The sequence below is a fragment of the Hemitrygon akajei genome, chromosome 13 (assembly GCF_048418815.1).
Source record: "Hemitrygon akajei chromosome 13, sHemAka1.3, whole genome shotgun sequence".
In the NCBI taxonomy this organism is placed as follows: domain Eukaryota; kingdom Metazoa; phylum Chordata; class Chondrichthyes; order Myliobatiformes; family Dasyatidae; genus Hemitrygon; species Hemitrygon akajei.
Window position 1 is genome coordinate 25,456,990 of NC_133136.1, and position 17,074 is coordinate 25,474,063.

General features: G+C 42.1%; 1 protein-coding gene across 1 annotated transcript in view; it reads left to right on the top strand.

Annotated features, from left to right (window-relative positions):
• pdzd2 (PDZ domain containing 2) overlaps positions 1-17,074 on the top strand; it is a 457,654-nt gene that overhangs the window by 127,986 nt on the left and 312,594 nt on the right. The window contains exon 3 of the mRNA XM_073064257.1: positions 1,553-2,327. Coding sequence (XP_072920358.1) covers positions 1,840-2,327 — 488 coding nt within the window. The 5' untranslated portion in view covers positions 1,553-1,839. The remainder of the gene's footprint in view (positions 1-1,552; positions 2,328-17,074) is intronic.

Sequence of the window (17,074 nt, forward strand, 5' to 3'; positions counted from 1 at the left end):
CTCCAATTAAAATTATTGGCACTTAACCATAGTTAAACATGTTTCCATACGCTAACGATAGTTGAAGTAATTTAGTGACTGCATATATATTTATGTTATAGTACATTCATCATTTTTTCAGAGTTACAACACAGAAACAGGCCTGTCGGCCCATCTCATCTGTCCTGAACTTTTGTTCTGCCTAGTCTCATCGACCTGCATTTGGACCATAGTTCTCTATACCCCTCCCATCCATTTATTTATCCAAACTTCTCTTGAGAGTGTTGCAATCTAACTCGCATTTGCCACCATGTATCATCTTGATACTTCCATGTTACAATGCTGCTTCAGCCTTAATTATTGTGCTGGAAATGCCCGTTGAATTCATATCTTGTCTGCTCCTTGACACTGGCTGTTTTCAGCTGAATAGTACATCTCATGCTAGTTTACAGTATATTCATAACATTTTATCCATGTCTTATCAGCATGTCCAAGCTTAGCATTTTGATGTACCTGTCAAGGTGTTGATGTGAATTCCTTTTATCTCAGCTTTTTGTCTCAACTATCTCGAAGTGGCTGATTATGTTCCCTGTCTGTTTGCCGACTTATCTAATGTTGAACACGGCATTTCTACATACACAAGATGACATCCACTGTGAGCTCGGTATAATCAACTGAAGTCTGTGTGAACTGTGGTTAATTTCAACAACATGTCACTTCAAATGGATACGACCCATGTACTGTAAGCATCACAAAGCTCTCTCCCCCTCTAATTGATGGTGATCTTTGTTGCCGCAAGAATATCCTGGTGATTTCAACTCTTGATCCTGTCCTGTAACATCACTACAAGGCTGGGGGCATTGTGATATCATTACAGGTGCAATAGAATTAGGATAAGGACTTGTTTATTATCAATGTTTCCTATCAAATTCTGTACTCAGGATACGGCTCTCTTTATCTCTTTTTATCTCTCTCTCTCTCTCCCCCCACTCTCTATTCCCCAACCTTCCTCCTCCCCATCCCCTCTGCCTCTCCTCCCTTTCCCCCTTTCTACCCCCTCTCTGCCTCCTCTCCCCCTCTCACCCCTTCTCTCCCCCTCCCACTCTCTCCCCTCCCACTCTCTCCCCTTTCCCCAACTCCCCCATCCCCTCTCTCCCCCTCTCTACCCCATACCCTCTCCCCCACCCCTTACCCCTCCCCTTCCCCCTCTTCTCCACTCTCTTCCCCTCCCCCTTCCCCCTCTTCACTCTCTTCCCCCTTGCTTCCCCTCCCCCTCCTACACACTCCTACACCCTCTTTCTACCCTCTCTCACCCCTTCTTTCTACACTCCCCCTCCCCACCTCTCTCTCTCCCCCCTCCTTCACCCCCATCCTTTCTCTGCCTCTTCCCTCCCCCATCTTTTTGTGCTCCCTAACACCATGAATTACTCTGTTGTCTGAAGAAAATTGACTGCATTCAAATAAGATTGACAAGTATTACTTGAATATAATTGAAACTTCCATCAAATAATTCTTGAACTGACTTACTGTGGTTTGAGCTGATACTTGAATTGTGTTTTTCTCTTTTTTTAAGATGCAAGTAAAAATTCTTCGGCGGCATTTCAATTCGTACTCTGCCATTGTCATTTCCTGGTTGTGAGCTGTCTCTCCCCACAAATTCATTTTGTTCATTTTGCCGAAGATTCTTTCCCAGCACTGAAGATTTCTTGTTATTCTTCGATGCCGTTTTGAGTCTAAGCTGATTTAAGTTCCCAAATGAGAACAACCACAGTTCCCTGAAGATTGATAACCTGACAAATATTAATATGTTTTCCAGCGGCTAGAAATTTGGATAATGTGGGGATACTGGCTGGCCCCACAATGCCAATAACTTCAGAAAGTGCCAAGCTCTTTCTCCCTCTCCTAGAACACTGGCTGGACATCAGACTGAAGGAAGAACAAGAAACGCCTGGACTTCAAATGTGCCAGTCAGCTATTCAGATGCTTTGTGAATACATTCACCTGAATTTTGGAGTGGAAGCAGGTGTCAGACAACCACATCAAAAGGAACGAGACAATTTTGAAATTTGTGTCGCTTACTTGATCAGAGCAGAAGGAGACAAGAATGATCTTGGAGTGCGCTTTGGGAATGTCCCAATCTATTTGGATTCTCCAAGTGACCGCAACAGTAAAAAGAGTAGGAAGAAAAAGAAAGATAGCAAAGGGCCTATGTTGGATGTCGGATACATCTGGGTTACAGAAGTGGAAAAGCACAGTCCTGCTGCAAGGTGCGAGAAGATTAAAATTCGAGACGAAGTGCTAATGCTGAACGGACAATTGATGGTTGGTGTTGATGTGACAGGTGCCAGGTAAGAGCTTGTTTAAGAGAAGTTTGGATAGGTACATTGATAGTAGGGATATGGAGGGTGATGGGCCCAGGTGCAGGTCGTTGGGAGTAGGTAGTTTAAATGGTTTTTGGCATGGACGAGATGGGGCCTGTTTCTGAACTGTACTTCTCTATGACTCTAAGAACTGGTGTAACTAATAATACAGTTCAAACATTTCCAATTCCAGATCTTAATTACACAACGGTTGAATATTAGGATAATATACGAGGGGTGATTGATAAGTTAGTGGCCTAAGGTAGAAGGAGTCAATTTTAGAAAACCTAGCACATTTATTTTTCAACATAGTCCCCTCCTACACTTACACACTTAGTCCAGCGGTCGTGGAGCATACGGATCTTGGACCTCCAGAAAGTGTCCACAGATGGGTGATTGATAAGTTCATGACCGAAGGTAGAAGGAGATGAGTTATACAGCTCTCGTTATATGTACATGTAGTTCAGCTCTTTGAGTGCTTTTGCAGGAAGTTTGAAGTTAATAACTCATCTCCTTCTACCTTAGGCCACAAACTTATCAATCACCCCTGCTGTGGACACTTTCTGGAGGTCCAAGATTCGTATGCTACACGACCGCTAGACTAAATGCGTAAATGTAGGAGGGGACTATGTTGAAAAATAAATGTGCTAGGTTTTCTAAAATTGACTCCGTCCACCTTAGGCCATGAACTTATCAATCACCCCTCGTATTTTTAAGGTTTAATATGACTATGTAAAAACAAAAAAAAACAAACCGAAGAGCCAAGTGATGGGAAGTTAATTTATCTGATTTTCTATGTTGAGTTCCCTTAGTTTTAATGGTAGGAACTAAAGTGGAGCTAATAGTACAACTGTTAACTTCCCTGAAAGAGTAATTTACACTTTAGTTCTGGTGTACAGTTTGACTCTGAGGTGTTGACAATGGATTGTTCTCACATTCTTGGTGTTTGTGAGGGAGACTTGTGTGTCAATTATGAAGGAAAGCATGTGTGAAAGTACTGTTTTGCATTTAATGAGAAATGGAGTTGGAATATATCCCAATGTTCAATTTGCTCTCTCTGTACAATGTTAAACCTTGCTGTTCTCTCAATGTCAGCCACATTTTATTCATGATGTGCTGAATTATATCATCATTTTCTCATTTGCAATATTGAGTACGTAATCAAAGTACATTCCATATCATCTGTTTTATTGGATCCTTTCATTTGCAATCAAACAAATCTACGATCTTGAATACTGTTTCAGAGATGAAAAAGTCTCGGAGTAATTAGAATGTAGATCAAAAACAGACAATGCTTTAAACACTTGCAGGTCATGCGATATCTGCAGGAAGAGAAACGGGTTAAAATCTCAGGTCAGAAATCTGCAATAAATGCTGCGAGACACGAACTAGAGAAAATCTGCAGATGCGGGAAATTCAGGCAACACACGTATAAAACTGGAGGAGCTCAGCAGGCCAGGCACTATGTATGGAAAAGAGTAATCAGCTGAAGTTTTGGGCCCAGACCCTTCAGCAGAACTCAGAATAAATGCTGCGAGACCTGCCAAGTGTTTTCAGTATTTTCAGTTATTTCAGGTCTCCAGCATTTATGTTTGATTTTAATGTTCGCCTTTTGTTTGGAATGTGAAACTTGCTATTTAATCTGGAGTAGTTGAAACAGAAAGCATACGTAGATTTATCTGGTGGTCAGATCTATAGATAGATAGATAGATAGATACTTTATTCATCCCCATGGGGAAATTCAACTTTTTTCCAATGTCCCATACACTTGTTGTAGCAAAACTAATTACATACAATACTTAACTCAGTAAAAAATATGATATGCATCTAAATCACTATCTCAAAAAGCATTAATAATAGCTTTTAAAAAGTTCTTAAGTCCTGGCGGTAGAATTGTAAAGCCTAATGGCATTGGGGAGTATTGACCTCTTCATCCTGTCTGAGGAGCATTGTATCGATAGTAACCTGTCGCTGAAACTGCTTCTCTGTCTCTGGATGGTGCTATGTAGAGGATGTTCAGAGTTTTCCATAATTGACCGTAGCCTACTCAGCGCCCTTCGCTCAGCTACCAATGTTAAACTCTCCAGTACTTTGCCCACGACAGAGCCCGCCTTCCTTACCAGCTTATTAAGACGTGAGGCGTCCCTCTTCTTAATGCTTCCTCCCCAACACGCCACCACAAAGAAGAGGGCGCTCTCCACAACTGACCTATAGAACATCTTCAGCATCTCACTACAGACATTGAATGACGCCAACCTTCTTAGGAAGTACAGTCGACTCTGTGCCTTCCTGCACAAGGCATCTGTGTTGGCAGTCCAGTCTAGCTTCTCGTCTAACTGTACTCCCAGATACTTGTAGGTCTTAACCTGCTCCACACATTCTCCATTAATGATCACTGGCTCCATATGAGGCCTAGATCTCCTAAAGTCCACCACCATCTCCTTGGTCTTGGTGATATTGAGACGCAGGTAGTTTGAGTTGCACCATATCACAAAGTCCTGTATCAGTTTCCTATACTCCTCCTCCTGTCCATTCCTGACACACCCCACTATGGCCGTGTCATCAGCGAACTTCTGCACATGGCAGGACTCCGAGTTATATTGGAAGTTCAAAGTAAATTTTATTATCGAAGTACATGTACGTTACCATATACAACCCTGAAATTCATTTTCCTGTGAGAATACTCAGCAAATCTATACAATGGTAACTGTAACAGGATCAATGAAAGATCAATCAGTTGATAACAAACTGTGCAAATGCAAATATAAATAGACAGCAATAAATAACAAGAACATGAAAAGACAAGATAAAGAGTCCTTAAAGTGAGATCATTGGTTGTGGAAATATCTCAATGGATGGGCAAGTGAGGGTAGTTATACCATTTTGTTCAGGAGCCTGATGGTTGAGGGGTGTTTACTGTTCCTGAACCTGCTGATGTGAGTCTTGAGGCCATTATACCTTCTGCCTGATGGCAACAATGAGAAAAGAGCATGGCCCGGGGGTGGTGAGGAATCTGAGGATAGATGCTGCTTTCCTACAGCAGTGTTTCATGTAGATGTGCTCAGTGGTTGGGAGGCCTTTACCTGTGATATACTAGGCCGAATCCACTACCTTTTGTTAGATTTTCTTTTCAAAGGCATTGGTGTTCCCATACCAGGCTGTGATGCAGCCAGTCAATACATGAGAGTGATTACTCAGAGCAAATCTGTCACTATAGTAAGTTAAAGTTAAGGCAGGTAATGCTCTTATGGAAGGCTGAACATGCTACAGGCCCTACCGTTCGCTTTCCCATGTCCAGCATGTTTGATGCAGTGATACTGACCCAGGGGTTCTTTGGAAGTCAAGAATGAGGAGTAAATCTTGTAATTATAGCCATTTTATTTGGTGTTCGCAACAATAAAAATTGATAGTAACCACCTCACTGTACTGTAAGGGAGAGATAAAATGAAGGAGAATGAGGAAAAGAAAAAACCTCTGAAGTTGTAGTTGTTTTATACCAAAATGTTGCTCACTAGAGAGAGAAATCATATTGCAGTGATGAGAGGTAACCTGTGAAGTAGTCAGCTTCAGTAACATGACACAGGCTGCAGAGAAACTTCTAGAAAAATACAGAAACAACTGTACTACAATTACTGAAAATATACTGAAAAATTATACACCTATAGGTGATTATATAAAATTATGAGCAGCATAGGAAAATTAAAATACATGAACAGTAACAATTTTACACTAACTCCACAAGTGTTTATGTCTCTTTTAAATCTAAATATTCTGCTGAGGCACCAACCAAGTAATACTGCACATGTAACAGACCTTAGTAATTATTTAAAAGCTTCTATCTGAAGAAAAACATTAACTCTGAACTGAGGAACATTTCAGGCTGCACAGAATAAAAGATATCACTCTCAGGGTGAGCTGATTTTGTTTCTGACTGGTGACAATTTCCCTCACAGCTACAAAGCTCAGTCTTGCGACACAGGGGACAGAAGCGCCTTGTTTCCTGATGAGCTCAATGTCTTCTGTGCTCGCTTTGATCACCAGAACGGGGAGGAACCATCACGCACCCCCACGTCTCCTGATGATCCTTTGGTCACGGTATCTGATGATGACGTGTGGGCTGCCTTCGAGAGAGTGAATCCAAGGAAAGCATCTAGTCCGGATGGAGTACCTGGCTGAGTACTGAAGACCTGTGCCCGGTGTATTCACGGGTATTTTAACCTCTCACTCCGGCACTCTGTGGTACTCATCTGCTTCAAGCAGGCTTCAATCATACCAGTGCCCAAGAAGAGCATGGTAACCTGTCCAAATTGACTATCGCCCAGTGGTACGTACACCTACAGTGATGAAGTGTTTTGAGAGGCTGCTGTTTGAAGCATATCAGCTCATGTCTGAGTGGTGAGTTAAATCTGCTCCAATTCTCAGACCAAAGCAACAAGTCTACAGCAGACGCCATCTCGTTGGTTCTTCACACAACCCTGGATCATCTGAACAGCAAAGATGTATACATCAGGATGCATTTTATTGGTTACAGCTGGGCATTTAACACCATCATCTCCTCAAAACCAATCAATAAACTCCAAGTCCTGGGTCTTAATACTCCTTTGTACAATTGGATCCTGGATTTCCTCACTTGCAGACCCCAGTCAGTTCAGATCGGCAGAAACATTTCCTCCACAATCTCCATCAGCACAGGAGCACCGCAAGGGTGTGTATTTAGCCCCCTGCTCTACTCACTTTACACCTATTACTGCGTGGCTAAGCACAGCTCCAACAACATATATAAGTTTGCTGATGACACCACTGTTGTGGGCTGTATCAAAGGTGGTGATGAGTCAGCATACAGGAGGGAGACTGAAAACTTGGCTGAGGGTGTAATAATGGCCATCTCTTCATCAATGTCAGTAAGACCAGGGAACTGATTGTAGACATCAGGAGCAGTAAACCAGAGGTCCATGAGCCAGTAACCATCAGAAGATCAGAGGTGGAGAGGGTCACTAACTTTAAATTCCTCAGTGTCACCATCTCAGAGGACCTGTCCTGAATCCTTCGTATAAATAGAATTACGAAGAAAGCATGACAGCACCTCTACTTTCTCAGGAGTCTACGGAGATTCAGACAAGTGTGCTGACTGGCTGCATTACGGCCTGGTATGGGCACACCAATGCTTTTGAGTGGAAAATCCTACAAAGAGTAGTGGATTCAGCCCAGTACATCACCAGTAAAGCTCTCTGAACCATGGAGCACATCTACGTGAAATGTTGCCGTAGAAAAGCAGCATCCATCATCAAGAATCCTCACCACCCAGGCCTCACTCTTTTCCTGCTGCTTCCACCAGGTAGAAGGTTCAAGAGCCTCAGGACTCACACCAACAGGTTCAAGAACAGTTACTACCCCTGAACCATCAGGCTCTTGAACAAAAAGGGATAACCACACTCATTTAAGGACTCTTTTATCTTGTTATTTCATGCTTGTTATTTATTGCTATTTATTTATTATCTGAATTTGCACAGTTTGTTTACAGTTGCTGATGTTTACAGTTTACGGTTATTGTTCTATAGATTTGCTAAGTATGCACACAGGAGAAGAATCTCAGGGTTGTATGTGGTGACATGTATGTACTCTGATAATAAGTTTTACTTTGAGCTTTGAGCCTTTCTAGTGACAGTATTTCATTAGCCTAAAGAGTTTTTTTTCCCTCTGAGACAGTCCCACAGAATCGGAAACGATTTGCTCCCACCACATGTCAATGGTTTCTGAGGAGGCGGACATGGTCATTGGAGATCTACAGTCTCCCAGTGAGGCATTGTGGGAAGCAGCATGTTCCTTCCATCAATTTTGGCCTTGGCTCTCTTTAGCTGTCAATGGAGGGGCTTGAGTTTCAGCTTGCAACCCTGGACACACAAACTTCATTACAGACAGTCGTGGGGCAGGGAATCTTGCGAGCTGGTTTTGGTATTGGTTCATTATTGTCACATGTACCATGATACAAAGAAAAGCTTGTCTTGAACACTGTTCATACAGATGAAGTCATGCTAGAATAAGGTAAAACAACAACAATGCAGAATAACTTGTAAAAGCTACTGAGAAAATGCAGTACAGGCAAATGGTAAAGTACAAGATCATAGCAAGGCAGATTATGCCGTGGAATCCATTTTATTGTACCAAAGGTCCGTTCAGAGTCTGATATCAGTGGGAGAGAAGCTGTCCGTGAGCCTGGTAGAACGTGCATTCAGGCTTTCGTATCTTCTGTCCGACGGGAGAGGGGAGAAGAGCAAATATCTGGGGTGGATGGAGGTTTGATTCTGCCAGCTGCTTTACTGAGGTAAGAAGTATAGACAAAGTCCACAGAGGGAAGGCTGGCTTCTGTGATTTGTTCAGCTGTGTCCATAACTCTCTGCGATGCCTTGCAGCTCGATGCAGTACAATTGCTGAAGCATCCTGTCAGAATGATGATGTTACATGCTGCATTTGTTTTCCCCCAAAAAGACTTCGAGAACATTCCAAGAAAAAAACCTTTCCTCTGTCCTGTGGTGACCATGAGCTGTGACAGACCCTGGAACAGAGAGGCTCTTTCGGGCATATGCAGATGACGCGGCCTGCCCATCAGAGCTGATGTCATTCGAGCCTCGATGCTGGGGATGTTAGCTTGGTAGGAGATGCAGGCATCGGTCTGGTTATCCTCCAGTGAACCGGGAGCATCTTACAAAGGCAGTGTTTAGTTACCTCATCCGTGCTCTTAGATGCTCACTGTCTGCAATCAATGTGTCTGAAGCCTGTGGGAGAGGGGCTTTCTCTGCCGCCTTGTGCGTTTTATGTTTATTTTAATCTCAACAGTCCAGGGAGCCTATATATAAGTATTGGAAGGCTGTACGCACACAGTTCCTTTGGCCATGCTGGATCAACTCCACTCAGAAAACAGATGTTTATGATCTTTCCGTTGTCATTTCATCGAGACCAGACTCAAGGGAAGAGCTATTATTGTTAAAATATGTTTTTTATTTTAAGATTTTGAACAGAGGTTTTTGCTGCTTCTGTGTTTGCTGCAGATTGCCACCATTTATTAGAGTGACAGAAGCTGCTGTCGGTGGCCACTTTATTGAGTATTTCTTGTACCTAATATTGGCCGTCGAGTGGACATTGGTGGTTCTCTGTTGCTGCAGCACATCCACTTCAAGGTTCGGTGTGTTGCTGTTCAGAGGTGCGTTTCACCACACCACTGTTGTAACGTGTCGTTCTTTGTGTTACTGTCACCTTCCTGTCTGCTTGAACCAGTCTGACCTTTCTCCCCTGACCTCTCTCATTAATAAGGCGTTTTCTGTAAACTCTAGATACTGTCGGGTGTAAAAATCCCCGGAGATCAGCAATTTCTGAGATGCTCAAACCACCCTGTTTGGCATCAACCATCATTCCACGGTCAAAGTCAATTAGATCATATTTCTTCCCCATTCTGACGGTTCGTCTGAACATCAACAAAACATCTTGACCATGTTTTTCTGCATTGAGCTGCTGCCACAAGATTGGCTGATTAGATATTTGCATGGTAGCAGTTACTGCAATACTTTACAATAGAGGTGACCGGGGTTCAGCTCCCCCCGCTGCCTGGAATGAGTTTGTATGTTCTACCTGTGACTGCCAGGGTTTCCTCTGGGTGCTGCCATTTCCTCCCACAAACTAAAGATGTACCATTTGGTCGGTTAATTGGTCATTGTAAATTGTCCTGTGATTAGGCTAGGGTTAAATTGGGGGATTGCTACGTGGCATGGCTTAAAGGCCCGGAAGGGTCTATTCCTCAATAAATAAATAGATGTTAATAAGCAAGTGTACAGCTGTACCCAGTAAAGTGGCTACAGAGAATATATTCACTAATGTGCCACATCCTCAAATCTCCATCTCCCACACCGCACCATGCGAGTTATTTTAAGGACCAGCTCTATTTGTCACATGTACATTGAAACATACACTGAATTCTCTTTCTGCAGTGTGCGTTCGGCAAAACGGTTTGGGGTTTTGCAATGGTCTTTGTGTAAGTTCGTCTTGCACAGCTGAGTTAGATCTCTATTCTGTATGGGTTGTCTGTTAAGAAGATAAAAAGAAAGATTAGTTTTATTGATCACACGTACATCAAAACATAGAGCGATATGTGTCATTTTGGCATCAATGGCCAGCGTAGTCTGAGGATTGTGCTGGGGCCAGCCTGCAAGAGTCAACACGCTTCCAGCACCAGCGTGGCATGTCCACAACTTGCTAACGCTAAATGTACGTCTTTGGAATGTGGGAAGAAACTGGAGAAAACACATGTGGTCACAGGGAGAACATACAAACTCCTTACAGACTGCTCACACTGTGCACGAACCGCTGCACTACTGTGCCACCCCAATCTGGGACAAACATCAGCTGCTACTGGCAGATCATCCCAGTGAAAGATGCCCTTTAGTCCTCCTGTAACACAGTTGTTTTCAAAGACAGAGCCCTCCATCATGGAAGAGTATAAACTGGCAAATTCCAAGATGCAGGAATACGTGGTGAAGGACACGCTAAAGTTTGGTAAAGCCTCTGTAAAAGTTCTAGGGTACCATCTGAGAGAAAGAGAGAATTTGTAATTGTATGAGATCCTGAGAACATCACAACATACTTCGCAGTCAACCAATACCTTCCTCTTCATTTTTCTCTTCTCTCTTAAAATGTTCCTTTAAAGTCTGCCCTTTATCTATCTTTTCTGTAAATTTTGGTAATGCTTTCAAAGTCAAAGTAAAGTTTATTATCGAGTACATATATGCCAGATGCCAGAGAATAGTGGTGGATAACTGTTTGTCAGGTTGGAGGCCGGTGACTAGTGGTGTGCCTCAGGGATCTGTACTGGGTCCAATGTTGTTTGTCATATACATTAATGATCTGGATGATGAGGTGGTAAATTGGATTAGTAAGTATGCAGATGATATTAAGATAGGTGGCATTGTGGATAATGAAATAGGTTTTCAAAACTTGCAGAGAGATTTAGGCCAGTTAGAAGAGTGGGCTGAGAGATGGCAGATGGAGTTTAATGCTGATAAGTGTGAGGTGCTACATTTTGGTAGGACTAATCAAAATAGGACATACATGGTAAATGGTAGGGCACTGAGGAATGCAGTAGAACAGAGTGATCTAGGAATAATGTTGCATAGTTCCCTGAGGGTGGAATCTCATGTGGATAGGGTGGTGAAGAAAGCTTTTGGTATGCTGGCCTTTATAAATCAGAGCATTGAGTATAGGAGTTGGGATGTAATGTTAAAATTGTACAAGGCATTGGTGAGGCCAAATTTGGAGTATTGTGTACAGTTCTGATCACCAAATTATAGGAAAGGTGTCAACAAAATAGAGAGAGTACAGAGGAGATTTACTAGAATGTTACCTGGGTTTCAGCACCTAAGTTACAGATAAAGGTTGAACAAGTTAGGTCTTTATTCTTTGGAGTGTAGAAGGTTCAGGGGAGGGGACTTGATAGAGGTATTTAAAATTATGAGGGGGATAGATAGAGTTGACGTGGATAGGCTTTTTCCATTGAGAGTAGGGGAGATTCAAACAAGAGGACATGAGTTTGGAGTTAAGGGGCAAAAGTTTAGGGGTAACACGAGGGGGAACTTCTTTACTCAGAGAGTGGTAGCTGTGTGGAACGAGCTTCCAGTAGAAGTGGTAGAGGCAGGTTCGATTTTGTCATTAAAAAAAAAATTGGATAGGTATATGGACAGGAAAGGAATGGAGAGTTATGGGCTGAGTGCAGGTAGGTGGGACTAGGTGAAAGTAAGCGTTCGGCACGGACTAGAAGGGCCGAGATGGTCTGTTTCCATGCTGTAATTGTTATATGGTTATATATATGTTAGCTTATACCACCTTGAGATTCATTTTCCAGTAGGCATTTACAGGAAAGTAAAGAAATACAATAAGATAGGCAAAAAAATCTCTACATTGACAAGGACACACAAGCAACCACTGTGCAGAAGAAGACAATCTGTGCGAGGAAAAAGCTACTGAGAACATGTTGTAAAGGGTTCTTGAAAGTGAGTTTGTTGGTTGTAGAAGCATCCTGAGACAATTTTCTCAGCTAAAAGTGCTATATACATGTAAATTATTGTTGTATATTCAAGGAAATGAAATACCTAATTAATGCACAACAAGATGCTGTATTCTTAACAATGCCAGCCCCATTTAAGCCTAAATGCAATTAAAATATCACACCATTTAATAATTTTTTTTGTGTGATATTGGAAGTGACAAGTTTGTTAGTCACAACATTAGGAAACAAAAAGTCCAAATGTTCTTTGAATCACAGGGATAAACGGATGAGGTCTCAGTTTTCAGGGGTTTTTTTTAGAAAATAACTCACTACATTCTCTTGAGATCATAAGGTGGAATGGTCAAGGATAAAGTGGCATTTATTTGGTGAGACTTGTTGCTGTTAAACTTCCCAATCTCAGCCTCTCCATCGCAGCAGTGTGTTAGTTTCTGCTGAGACCTGTAATGCTGCTTTGGGTGCCTCTTTGCCTTTAACCACATGGTTTTCTGGTGCATGTGCTTTAATATGACAGGGGGATGTTGTTGGTTTTCCTGTTAGTGGTGGGAGGTATCACCATGTATTTACAGTAAATTACGGAGTCTAGAATCTGTTTGAGGAGTGTGTATTTATTTATGGAAATTCAGCACGGAATAGGCCCTTCTGGCCATTCGAGCCACAGTGACCAGCAGCCCCCTCCCAATTTAATCCCAGCCTAATCACTGGACTAATTAACCTACCAACCGGTAGCACTTTGGACTGTGGGAGGAAACCCAGGGTGAAAGTGCAGACTCCTTACAGGCAATGGTGGGAATTATAACCATGGTCACTTTACTGTAAAGTGTGCTAACCACTACACTACCATGCCACACAGAACATAGAACAGTACAGCACATGAACAGCTATATCACCGATGACCAGGATGCCAATCCAAACTTTCCTGTATATGGTCTCTATATCTCCTCTCTGTGCCTTTCTAGATGCTGCATAAATGTCACTATTGTGCAGAATTCCTATTCAATGAGATTGAAATTAAAATCCGTACCGCTATCTCTAACGTTGTACATTGGCCATCAGCTCAACTCCTGGAGTAGAACTGAGCCGGTGATGTGTGAATAAACCAGGTTTTGTGCTTGAGAGACTGAGTCCAAAATATTACTGGAGGTTAAAAGCAGAACAGTTCAGAGTTATCTGTGGATTGTTCTCTTGCTCACTTCACAATTTGACAAAACATGCCTGGCCCAAAGAGATTGTAGGTTAGATTTGTAAATGCCCTGGCAACACACATGAAATGTTGGAGGAACTCAGCACGTCAGGCAGCATCCATGGAAATATTTCCATTTTTGCACGTTATTTTTAGTCTATTCAATATAGGTAATTGATTTACTTGTTTATTATTATTATGTTTTATTTTATATTTTTTTCTCTGCTAGATTGTGTGTTGCATTGAACTGCTGCTGCTAAGTTAACAAATTTCACATCACATGCTGGTGATAATAAACTTGATTCTGAAATGAATAAACAGTTGACATTTTGGGCCAAGACCCTTCTTCAGGGCTGGCATTTGTGAATGCCATTTTATTTTATTACAATGGAATTTATTAAAATTTTGAATTTATTTAAATCTTACATTCATCCCACAATGCAAGAGAGTAAAAAGTTTTACGATACGACTCCATCGCAATGTATAGCCATGTGACTTTATAAGTCTAATGGCTTGTAGAAAGATGCTGTCCCATAGCCTGTTGGTCCTGGCTTTAATGCTGCGTCACCATTTACCAGACGGAAGCTGCTGAAGCAGTTTCTGGTTGGGGTGACTGGTGTCCCTGATGATCTTCCAGGCCTTCTTTATGTGTCTGCTGCTGTAAATGTCCTCAATGGAGGGAAGTTCATATGCACAGATGTGCTAGGCTGTCCATACCACTCTGTGCAGTGGCCAGCAATCAAGGTTGGTGCAGTTCCTGTACCAGACGGTGATACAGCCAGTCAGGATGCTCTCAATGTTGCCCCTGTAGAAGGTCTTGAGGATTTGGGGTTTCCTGAACTTATTTAGTCACCTGAGGTGGAAAAGATGCTGTCGTGCTTGTTGTGTAAGAATTGTTTATGCTCTCTCTGAGCACCTGCTGGATTTGAATTTGTGACCAGTTTGAATCTTGCCACTTCTGTGCAGTTTTGAAATAAATTATATTTAAATTTATAATTATTTTCAGTAATTCTCATCACTCAGTTGATTGACCCAATGCCAGAGTAGGAAGGAATATTGGGGGGGTCAGAACATTGAACTTTGAGTTATTACCGTGTTGAGAAATTATCTTGGCTCAGCAGATCATGATGTAGAAATAAGATCAGTCAGCCACTGAATATTAGTTGAAATATTGGTTATGGTATAATGTGGGGTGGAGGATTTGTGTAGTGAACGGGCTGCAAAATAGTGTGGTAGCACAGCGGTTTAGTGGTTAGCATCATGCTTTACAGCCAGAAGATCGGGGTTCAATTCCCACGGCTGTCTGTAAGGAGTTTGTATGTTCTTCTTGTGACTGTGTGCATTTCCTCCAGGTGCTCCAGTTTCCTCCCACAGTCCAAAGATGTATAGGTTAAGATTAGTAAGTTGTGGGAATGCTGTGTTGGCAACGGAAACATGGTGACACTTGCAGGTTGCCCCAATATATCCTTGTACTGTGTTGGTCATTGATGTAAATTATGCTTGTTAATGCATTTTTAATATAAATATGACAAATAAAGCTAATCTTTAAATCTTCAATCTTTATTTAACACATTTCAAAGTAATTAATTGTGTTTTTTTTAAATCATTAGGTACTTTGCTTAATTTTGAGCTATGGCATTATGAATGAGGGAAACCAGCACTCTTGTGTTTACTTATTTGTTGATAGTGGAGTAAGCAAATGGATTAATAAATCCTTTAGAGCGAAGGACCTCATACCTCATCAACTGATGTTCCAGCAGCTGTTTCTAATTTATTATGAGTTAAATCATAAGCTATTTATTAGGAGCTATATTATTGTGAGTGATGACAGGTTATTTTTGGCACTGACATGTGAAGAGCTGGCAGGCCTTGTTTTCAACTGGACCCACTACAACCACATCAATGGTTTGTGGGAACATAACTAGTTCAATTAATAGCCCTCATTAAGTAATCTCATAACTTGGGTAAACTTCTTTTAATAGTATTGACCTTGATGCAACAAGTTTATGCATCTGATTTCTTGGCTTTCTTGACTGACAGGAACAACTTTCAGAATTTAGTGTTAAAGGTGCATGAGTACCCTTCACTGTGGAAGAAGTCATGGGTTTCAGAGATGCTGTCTCAATAGGGCAGATGTCAAACTGCAGTACACAGTGCAGATGGGTCTGTGCACCCTATACAGACGGTACTCACTGCGGCCACCCTGTACTTGCGCTGGAGGAATCAATGCATAATGTGAAGGATGGGGTTTCTTTGTTACTTTGTCCAGATGGCACTGAGCCTCCTGTTGGAATTGCACTCATCCAGGCAAGCAGAGATATTTAACCTTCTCCGTGGATTGTCACTTTGTCGTGGTGGAGAAAATAGTGTGGTCCTGAGATCCCGAGAGCGATGCCGTCTGGAGCTATGCTCCTGGTAGGGTCACCCATGGCGGTAAGGTCGAGGGTGAGGTTCCTGACAAAGAACAATCCAACCAAGACCTCATCGGTGGAACAGGCGGACGAAGTTACTTCGAACTCAGCGGCTGTGAAGGCAGATGAAGGCTGCGACAAATCCATCAGCTCCAATCGTCGTGGTTTCCATGCCATTGGAATCAGTTGGTTGATTTGTGAAGTATCGTGTGCTTCTTGGAGTGCAACATCAAGTACACGTTAAACAAATACACGCACAGGCGTCTTCGCTCTGTGATAGATCAACGGAATGAAGACCATCATCCTCGACCTCGAGGGATAGCCACAACGACAGTATTCAACCATTCTCCTGAATTGGAATCTTGTAGATGATTGAAAGACTATGGAGTTTCCAGATGGGAGGATACTCAGCTTCTGACATGCTATTATAGCCATGAAACTTATATGGCTTCACCAGTTTGTGGTCGATGGTGCCCCAGAATATTGACAGTGAGAGATTTGGTTATATTAATTCCGTAGCTGGAATTCCTGTTCCCTGTCTTCCTACTGGGATGACAATTTTTTTGTCTGAACCTACATACAACAGAGAATATCCTTCATTTGAATTAGTATTTCTGACCTCATTTACAATCACACTTTTATATAACCTCCCTTCGTTTATTCACTGGTCAAATCTAAATTTAGCTTCCAATATTTAAGTTTTTAAACTAGATAAATACCTACCAGTAGATGGAATGATCCGAGGAATATTAGGGTTAACGTAAGAAGATCGTTCAATGACTCTGGGCCTACACTTGCCTCAGACAGCTGTGGAGACCAAGACAATGGGTATATTTAAAGTGGAGGTTGATAGGTTCTTGATTAGTCAGAGTGTCAAAGGTTACAGGGAGATGGCAGGAGAATGGGGTTGAGAGGGATAATAAAGCAGCCATGATGGACTCGATGGGTTGAAAGGCCTAATTTTGTTCCTATGTCTTGTGATGTCATGCAGGTAGACAGGTCTAGCTCCCTGGGGAAACCTAGTCAATATTCATTCTTTTATTCATTCATTGAGATACAGCATGGAATAGGCCATTCCAGCCCTTTGATCCAC